At 48.1% G+C, this 9,409-nt stretch overlaps 2 protein-coding genes across 5 annotated transcripts in view; one reads left to right on the top strand and one right to left on the bottom strand.

Annotated features, from left to right (window-relative positions):
• Positions 1-1,612: 1,612 nt before the first annotated feature.
• On the top strand, positions 1,613-6,327 carry PSMC3IP (PSMC3 interacting protein). 2 transcript variants are annotated; one of them, XM_007449850.1, is made up of 8 exons: positions 1,613-1,786; positions 1,875-1,975; positions 2,165-2,254; positions 4,480-4,591; positions 5,081-5,226; positions 5,347-5,400; positions 5,519-5,578; positions 5,662-6,327. In XM_007449850.1, the coding sequence occupies exons 1-8, from the start codon at positions 1,753-1,755 to the stop codon at positions 5,716-5,718; spliced, it is 654 nt and encodes a 217-aa protein (XP_007449912.1). In that variant the 5' UTR covers positions 1,613-1,752; the 3' UTR covers positions 5,719-6,327. The 2 variants fall into 2 exon arrangements, with proteins under 2 accessions (XP_007449912.1, XP_007449913.1); XM_007449851.1 differs by having other exon boundaries at positions 1,753-1,786; positions 5,096-5,226; positions 5,662-5,718.
• The window catches only part of MLX (MAX dimerization protein MLX), a 6,877-nt gene continuing 3,403 nt past the window's right edge, over positions 5,936-9,409 (bottom strand). For 2 of the 3 annotated variants that reach the window (XM_007449852.1, XM_007449854.1), the window contains one exon: positions 7,005-7,061. In XM_007449852.1, coding sequence (XP_007449914.1) covers positions 7,005-7,061 — 57 coding nt within the window. Of the gene's footprint in view, positions 7,062-9,409 lie in introns of all 3 variants that reach the window. The other variant, XM_007449853.1, reaches the window with a different exon arrangement.

The raw sequence follows: 9,409 nt of genomic DNA, 5'->3' as shown, positions 1-9,409 counted from the left end.
CTTTCCCTCTGCATTAACCCTTTGCTGATCCTCAGGGACCACTCCCCCAACACCCCTATAGCTGGGTGAGGGATGTTGGACAGAGCCCATTTTCACGTGCTGCAGGTGGGAGTGTGCTAACATGTTTGCTCTTGGTTGATGGACAAGGTAGAGGCCAAGGAGTGAAAACAGTCAACAGTGAGAAGGGAGAAGAGGTAGGTGTCTGATTCATAGTCACTTCCCTTTGTGGAAGGTTAGGATAGCGGCCTCTCCCCACTTTAGTGTTCTCAAACAGACTTCGGATACCTTCTCTCTTCCCAGAGCCCAGATGTCTTACAAGTGAGCTCTGATGTGGAAAAAACAGGAGGTGTGGGAAAGGAGTGGGACTTTGTGTGTTTGCATGAGTGTGTTTAGCTTCGGGCCGTGGGGATTGGCAAGAGGGAGGGAAGGAAGGAGAGCAAAATCTTTGGAAGGTGTTTCTTGTACCTGCGGATCCTGCTCTGAATCTCCTTAGTCCTCCACTGTGAATTGGGATGGGGATGAGGGAGGGAGGGGTGCTGGGGAATAAATCTTGTATGAGAACAATCTTTTAAGAGACTGATGTTGAATGGTGCCTTATCCTTTGATAGGTCTTGTTAATCTGAGATGATATTAATTTGAGGAGGTGATAGCCTCAAAAGAGGAAGCCCATGTGTGACGGACCCACCTGCCCATCCCTGTTTCTCCTTCTGTGATGGCCAGAAAAATCACCATGGTGGGAGGCTTCTTCCCCTCTCCAGGGGAGCCCAGATGTGAGCATAACCGGCACTCTTGGCTGGCATCTAGCCTGCAGTTCCGTCATTTCTAATTCTTAATGTTGTCCCCCTAAACGTGTGAAGACAAGCACAGGTTTCAATGGCTAATGAGATTTTAGGTAATAGAAGCTTTAAACAGCAGCACCATGGCCCTCTGGATTGTTTGAACCTGCAACTCAACAGCTGCTCTTTGGCCTTCAGCTGACCTCAGAAACTAGAAATACTTATTTCAGGCTTTGTCCCATTGGCCGATGTGGGCAGGAGTGGAAAGCACCTGCCAGGTGTTGCCATAGATTGTCTCGGCCAAGAGGAAACTTCTACAAGCATTGTGGCTTAAGAGCAGCCCCCTCCCAACCCTACCTTCAACCACAGCATGTGCTGAGCGCCCCCTGTGTGCGAAGCTCGGTAACGGGCAAATTAAGGCAGCGTTATTCTTTCCAGGGCGCTTATCCCTTCTATTGTCTTCACAAGTCCCCTCCTGCAGACATCTGTTGTTGCCGTTTTACAAAAAATGATAAAAAGCGACTGAAAGGTTTGGGCCGTGGGAGGGGACACGTCCGTAGGTAACTGGCCCTGTGACCTTGAGCAAGTCGCTTGCCCAGCGGGAGGTGATGCTGAGGTTTCTTTCCGTTCGAATACTCAGCCCAGTTCAAGGTCACGAGTGCCCAGCGGCCGCTAGGACTGGGTCCCGAAACTTCAGCACGTGATTCCCTACAGCCCTGGTTCCGAGAGGAGTAAGGGAGAGGTTCGAAACGCGCGCCCGGGCTCGCCGGCAGAGACCGGGACCCGGCCGGCGAGACGCAGCGCCCGAGTTCCCGGCCGAGCTGAACTACGGTGTCCGGGAAGGGCTGTTCCGCCTCTCGCGAAGTCTTCCCTCCGCCAATCACCACTTGAGGCCAGCCCGGCTCATCGCCGGAAGGAGCTGTTGCCCCGAGCAACTGCAACTTCCGGCTTTCGGAGTTTTGTGGCGGTAAAGGACATGAGTAAAGGCCGGGCGGAAGCCGTGGCGGGAGGTAACGGCCGTGGGCGCCGGGAGACCTGGGAGGAGGGCGGGCAGGGGTCGGTTGAGGGAGCCCTTCCCCGCCTCGTCTCTCTCCGTAGCCTCCGGGATCCTGCTGAGGTACCTACAGGAGCAGAACCGGCCCTACAGCGCCCAGGACGTGTTCGGGAACCTGCAGCGGGAACACGGACTGGGCAAGGCGGTGAGGACCCTCTCCTGGGATTCCTCCCCTGGGACCCCTTGAATCAGCCTGGGTTCCTCCCCTCCCGAGGCTGCCATTCTAGCCTTGGGCTTCCTAAGGCTCTTCGGGCTCTTCCCGCCTCATTGGTGACATTCCCCAGCCCGGCCCGAAGTCACTCCCCCGACTTCTCCGCCCCCTCCCCTCTGCCAGGCGGTGGTGAAGGCGCTGGACCAGCTGGCCCAACAAGGCAAGATCAAAGAGAAGATGTACGGCAAACAGAAGATATACTTTGCTGACCAGGTGAGGGAAACGTGCAGATTAGCACGTGTGTGAGAGTCCGGCATTAGGTCAGTCAGTCCCTGGTATGAACTCTCTTTGGGAGAATTGAAGCATCCTGTGAAATTCACCGGTCTTAGGCCAATAAAAGGGTCCCAGCCAGCCTTTAAGTCAAAGTGTGGACCCCCTTTGCTGTCATCCAAACTTCATGAGATTTCCAGACTTGAAATATGATAGAGGACAGAAGACACTGAGTTGTTGCTATCGAGGTCCATTTATTCTTGGAAGTTCTTATTCCCAATCATCTAGATGAGAACCACCGTCTTCCAAATTATTTTCCTTCTATCTCCACCCCCTTCCGTAAACACATGTGACATTAACTTTGTATCTCCAGCCCAGACCCCCCCACCTGGATGCTTTTCAGGCCATTCAGAATCAGTATTGCCAAAGTAGAATGCCTCATCTCTCCCCTAAACTGGCTCGTCTTGTATTCTCTCTTAATGGAATCACTCTTCAACCAGGCCAGAGACCGGGGAGTCATTCTTTTTTATTATTATTATTTGTTTATTTTGGCTGCATTGGCTCTTAGTTGTGGTGGGGGGCGTAATTGCCCCCCGCCCACCCGCACGTGGGATCTTAGTTCCCTGACCAGGGATTGAACCCCCGTCCCCTGCATTGGAAGGTGGATTCTTAACCACTGGACCACCAGGGAAGTCCTGGGGAATCATTCTTAACTTCCTTATTTCACATGCCTAGTCAGCCATCAAATCCAGTTGTTTTCCTCTTCTCGAATCCATCCTCTCCTTTTCCAGCTGCCACCACTGCTCTAGTTTAGGTGCTCCTCATCTACTGCAGTATCCTCCTAACTCCTGGCATCCTTAAACATATCTTAAACATTGCAGCCAGAATAATCTATGTACGTACAAATCTAGTCATGCCGTTTCCCTACTGAAAACTCTAGTGCTCTCTAGAACAGATAAAAGGCACTTGGAGACCTGGCCCCAGCCTGCCTCTAGCCTCTCCTGTCCTTGTTATTTCTCCGTTCATCAATACTAGACCATTTAGATGTGTTTTACTCCTGTGGTCTTTGCTCATTGTCCTTTCTCTGCTCAGAGTTTTTGAGTCCCTTCTTTCTCTTTGCCCAGATACCTCTAACTCATCCCTTAGGATTTCACACAGGCATCACCTCCAGAAACCTTCCCTGAATGCTATGAGCTAACTGCCTTCTTCGGGCACTTACCTCTTTTGAGGCATACTCTATTGTAATTGTCTTTTCACTTGTCTCCCTCACAAAACTGAAGCTGTTCTGGTGCAGACCCCATTTCTCACCTTCCTTTACTCAGTAACCCCACAGGATTTAACATCCACGTCAAGGCTAATTATCCTAAAATAGGTTTCATTATATTACTGCTCTATTGAAGATCCCTTAAAGAAGTTGGCAGATTTTTTTTTTTTTTTCTGTAAAGGGCCAGTTAATATTTTTATGCTTTGCAGGTTAGATGGTCTCTTGTCCCAGTTACACAACTGTCACTAGTACTCAAGTCTGCCACTGTAGAGCAAAACCAGCCATGGACAGTATGTAAGCAAGTGGATGTGGCTATGTTCCCATAAGTTTTTTTCAAAAACATGCATCTGGCAGGATTTGGCCTGCAGGCTGTAGTTTGCTGCCTCCTGCCCTAATGGTTTACCTCACCTGAATGTAGAGTCCAAACTGCCTGGGCTGGTATTCCCATCCTTTCCATTCTGCTTCCCATCACCACTGACAAGACCCCACTGAGCCCCAGCACAGGCCTTTTCTAGCTGCTGGTCTCATGGGAGAGGTTCCTCAGACTTCACTGGTATCCTTTATCTAAATACCTCCCACCATGCCTCTTCACCTGTCCAGATTCTTCCTATTGTGGAAACCCGTAATTAGGTATCATCACCTTGAGGAGAATGTTCCTTTACTCCTTCAGCCCAGTGAGTGCTTTTGCCAGTAACCTGAAAGATATTTCTGTCCTGTTATTCAGTACCCTGCACCTCAAAACCCCTTGAGGACAAGTATCAGGTTTCAGCTTGTTGTTCTGCGGCTTTTTGAGCGGACTGGCACTAAACTGACTGCTCAAAAGTGCCCTCTATCTTCCCAGGCCCTCTGGAGGGTTGGGGAGTCCCAGATTCTCAAGTGTGGATGAATGTTGCCTTCCCAAATGTGGGTTCCCTTCTTGTTTCTCCCATCAGCCTGCTTGTATTTTTCCTTTTGTCTCTGGCAGGAACAATTTGACATGGTCAGTGATGCTGACCTCCAAGTCCTGGATGCCAAAATCGTGGCCCTCACTGCTAAGGTGCAGAGCTTGCAGCAGAGCTGTCGCCACATGGAGGCTGGTAGGACTGGGCAACCCCCAGAAGGTACCCCTAGTGTCAGGGTCAGTCTGAGGTCAGGAATTACCAAGTGAAGGGTTTGTTGACTGCAGTGTTGTCTTCTTGCAGCAAAGATCCCTTTGCTGGGCTGTCATAGGCATTACCTTAAAATCAATGTCTAACAACTAACGGCTTTTGAAGACAAGTGGGCAAGACAGGCATTTGCCTTCCCTACTGTGAGTACCAGTATACGGTTCCCACACTTCCCTTTACTCTGCTTCTTTAACTGACTACAGCTAACAGTCTACTCAGACTCATTCCCCTCAACTATTTGTAGATGGGGAAGGGAAGAAAACTAGAATAAACTGACAATTTTGTAAGCCTTAATCTCTCTTGAGGATTTCCAGAATATGGGACCCATTCTGGACCCTGTGTATAGAGCCCAGAGCAAGGTGGAGGCCTGGTCTCCTACCTCAGGGTAGCCAGTGACCTCTCCGGGGGATGTGGTTTTAGAGCTGAAGGAGTTAGCTAGTGCCCTGACCACACCGGAGATGCAGAAAGAGATCCAGGAGTTAAAGAAGGAATGTGCTGGCTACACAGAGAGACTGAAGAACATCAAAGCGGCCACCAACCACGTGACTCCAGAAGAGAAAGAGCAGGTGGGTGGGGAGGGAGTGGGGAGCAGGGAGGGCTGCCTGTGCAGGTTCAAAGTGAGGAGAGTCGACCCAAGCGGCTGCTGTGGGGCTGAGGGGGTCAGAGGAACCTGTTTCCCTGTCTAGGTGTACAGAGAGAGGCAGAGGTACTGCAAGGAGTGGAGGAAGCGCAAGAGGATGGTAAGCGCGGGGGACTCTAGGCAGGCCCTGGACAGCGGCAGCCACCGGGGGTGTCACGGACCCGTCAGGCAAGCCGAGTACTGCCCGTCTGAAAGGGGGTGGTTTTGTTTCTTGTCAGGCAACAGAGCTGTGTGATGCAATCCTTGAAGGATACCCCAAGAGCAAGAAGCAGTTTTTTGTAAGTGGTGTTCCCCCTTCCTTGCTCCCCTGGGGCCTGCGTCCAGGGAGGTCTCATTCACTTGTCTTGCTGCCCCCCGGCAGGAGGAAGTTGGGATAGAAACAGATGAAGATTACAACCTCAAGCTCCCAGATCCCTGAGGCCCTCCGGCAGGCCTGGGAACACAGATGTCCTGGACTGCCTGCCTTGTGTAGGTCAGCTTTTTTGTTGTTCCTGCTGCTGTCTGCTTTGGGGCACACACCAAAGTACTGGGTGGAGCACTGGTGGCCCAGAGAGGATGGTTTCACTCATTTCGTCATCCACGTTTTGACTGCCTGAACTTAACAGTTAGTTAGATGGGGAACAATGCAAAAGGAAAGCATTTGGCAATATTTATTGTAATATAATTTGATATAAAAATATTTAATTTCCTCTGGATAATCAGACCTCCCAGATATCAAACCCAAGGAAGGCAAAAGAGAGCTTGGGGGACAAGGGCAGAGAGAGGCTACTATGCACAGCATTCAAGGAGCCCAGGGCCTCACCCAGGACTCTCCTGGGCTCTACACTCCAGGAGACCTTTAGAAAATCTTCTCTACCCACCTTCACCCCACCCCAAGTCCTGGGAGAAATGCAGGCAGCACTGAGATGGTGGAGACCCAGATACACTTGACAGAAAGCCTGGGAGTGGTCTTGAGACCAATTTTCCAAAATTGTAACTTTAGCAAAATTGCATTGTTGTTTAGAAAAATTAAAACATTTAATATGTAGTGTTGTGTCACATTTGACTTTGCTGTGCAGTGCTACTGCCTGTGGGGACACAGAGGGCAGAAACGGGTGAAGAGGTTGCTTCCCTCCACCACCCAGAGTAGGGGGCAAGGGCAGGAAGCTGGCAGCCCTGCCCTGAGCTGCCCAGAGAAAGCTCTGGCCTCACCTTGGGCTGACCGGGCAGCCCTAGCCTAGGCACGAGGCCGCCATCCACCTTCGCGGCTGTGAGAGTATTTTCCCTTACTCCCTTCTTCCCATCCAACTGCTGCCCAGGTGGCCAAACTCAGGCTAAATGTGGCCGGAGAGACCAAAACAGGCAAACAGTAGTTACCAAATATGAGCAGAAATCTGAGGCTTAGAAAAAGGGAGAGGCCAGGAGCTTTTTAGGATGCCCAGAGCAGACCCCATCCCGAGGACTTCTATGGGGAGGGGGAAAGAGGTTTGAGATCTACGGTCAGTATAATAAATTAATCAAAGCTTTCCTAATAACCTTCCCCCCTTCCCAGCCCCACTGAAGATGGGGCTGAGGGGGAGGGGGGAGCTGGGGAGCCAAACACTGAGGAGAAAGCAGCTGACTGGTATGCAGTGTCACAGTCCAATCTCATAAGCCCAGTGGCTCCACGGCCAAGTAGGAGACTCAAGGCCTCTTGTTGGCTGTTCTGCAGGTTCCAAGAGCTGGTCAGTAAAGCTGGTTCTTCAACTGATGTAGAACACCAATCACAATCTCCCGTAGGGTCTGGTAGGGGCAGCAGAGAAAGAGAGAAATCATGCTCAGGGAGGGCACAGAGCTGCTCAGTGACGCCTGCCTGAACCAGGTGTGCTCTTTAGAGTACAATTAAAACAAAAAACCTGGGAAGCACTGATGTCTACAGTTTGCAAATGCCCCCAAAACAGGATGGAGTCAGTCAGGGATGGAGAGATGCATGTGATAAAGCAAAATACAAAAGCAAATACAAAAAAGGTTAATGGTAAACTTTAGCGGGGGGATATATGACTGTTCATTATAAAATTCTCTCAGTGCTGCAGTATGTTTACAGTGTTTCACAATAAAAATGTTGGGACATGCTTTCAGCTGAAAACATTTCCTCTAAGATCAGAAACAAGACAAGGATGCCCACTTTCACCACTTTTATTCAACATAGTTTTGGAAGCCCTAGCCATGGCAATCAGAGAAGAAGAAATAAAAGGAATCCAAATTGGAAAGGAAGAAATAAAATATCACTGTTAGCAAATGACACAATACTAAACATGGAAAATCCTAAAGATGCCAGCAGAAAACTACTAGAGCTCAGCAATGAATTTGGTAAAGTTGCAGGGTATAAAATTAATGTACAGAAATCTCTCGCATTTAAGTATCAAAGAAAAATTAAGAAAACAATCCCATTTACCATCACGTTAAAAAGAATAAAACACCTAGGAATAAACCTGCCTAAGGAGGTAAAAGACTTGTACTCTGATGGAAAGAAACTGAAGATGACACAGACAGACAGAAAGATATACCATGTTCTTTGATTGGAAGAATCAATATTGTTACAATGACCATACTACCTAAGGCAATCTACAGATTCATTGCAGTCCCTGTCAAAATACCAATGGCATTTTTCACAGAACTAGAAAAATTATTTTAAAATTTGTATGGAAAGACAAAAGAACCCGAATAGGCAAAATAATCTTGAGAAAGAAGAACAGAGCTGGAGGTATCCTGCTCCCTGGCTTCAGACTATACTACAAAGCTACAGTAATCAAAACAGTATGGTGGGCTTCCCTGGTGGCACAGTGGTTAAGAATCCGCCTTCCAATGCAGAGGACGCAGGTAAGATCTGGTCAGGGAACTAAGATCCCACATGCCACAGGGCAACTAAGCCCAAGCGCCACAACTGCTGAGCCCGTGAGCTTGAGCCCGTGCGCTGCAATGAAGAACCCGCATGCCGCAATGGACCCAGCGCAGCCAGAAAAAAAAAAACCACAATGAGATATCACCTCATGTCTGTGAGAATGGTGATCATCAAAAAGAACACAAATAAATGTGGAGGAAAGGGGACCCTTGCACCCTGTTGGTGGGAATGTAAACTGGTGCAGCCACTGTGGAAAACAGTATGGAGGTTTCTCAAAAAACTAAAAATAGAACTACCATATGATCCAGCAATTCCACTCCCAGGTATATATCCAAAAAAAATAGAAACACTAATTCAAAAAGATACACGCAACCCAATGTCCAGCAGCATTATTTACAACTGCCAAGATACGGAAGCAACCTAAGCATCCATCAACAGGTGAATGGATAAAGAAAATGTGGTGTATATATATGCAATGTAATATTCCTCAGCCTTCAAAAAAAGAATGAAATAATGCCATCTGAAGCAACATGGATGGACCTAGAGATTATCATACTAAGCAAAGTAGGTCAGAAAGAGAAAAATGAATACCATATGATATCACTTATATGTGGAATCTAAGTATGACACATATCAACATCTCTATGAAACAGAAACAGACTCACAGACAGAGAACAGCCTTGAGGCTGCGGGGGTGGGGGAGGTAGGGAAGGGAAGGAGTGGGAGTTTGGGATTAGCAGAGGCAAACTTCTGTATATAGGATGGATGCATAAACAGCAAGGTCCCACTGTACAGCACAGGGAACTATATTCAATATCCTGTGACAAACCATAATGGAAAAGAATATGAAAAAGAATATAGGTATGTATAACTGAGTCACTTTCCTGTACGGCAGAAATTAACACATTGTAAATCAACTGTACTTTAATAAAATTTTTAAAAGTACCAAAAAACCCTGCAAAAAACCGAGATGAATGGATAAAGAAGATGTGGTACACACACACACACACACACACAAAATGGAATACTCCTCAGCCAAAAAGAAAAACGAAATTTTGCCATCTGCAGCAACATGGATAGACTTGGAGGGCATTATGCTAAGTGAAATAAGTCAGAGAAAAATTCCACATATAAGTGTATAACAATTACTTATATGTGGAATCTAAAAAAATACAACAAACTAGTGAATATAACAAAACAGCAGATTCACAGATACAGAGAACAAACTAGTGGTTACCAGTGGGGGGGG

This window comes from Lipotes vexillifer, unplaced genomic scaffold (genome assembly GCF_000442215.2).
Source record: "Lipotes vexillifer unplaced genomic scaffold, Lipotes_vexillifer_v1.1 scaffold2106, whole genome shotgun sequence".
Classification (NCBI taxonomy): domain Eukaryota; kingdom Metazoa; phylum Chordata; class Mammalia; order Artiodactyla; family Lipotidae; genus Lipotes; species Lipotes vexillifer.
This window is presented reverse-complemented; position numbering and strand designations above follow the sequence as displayed.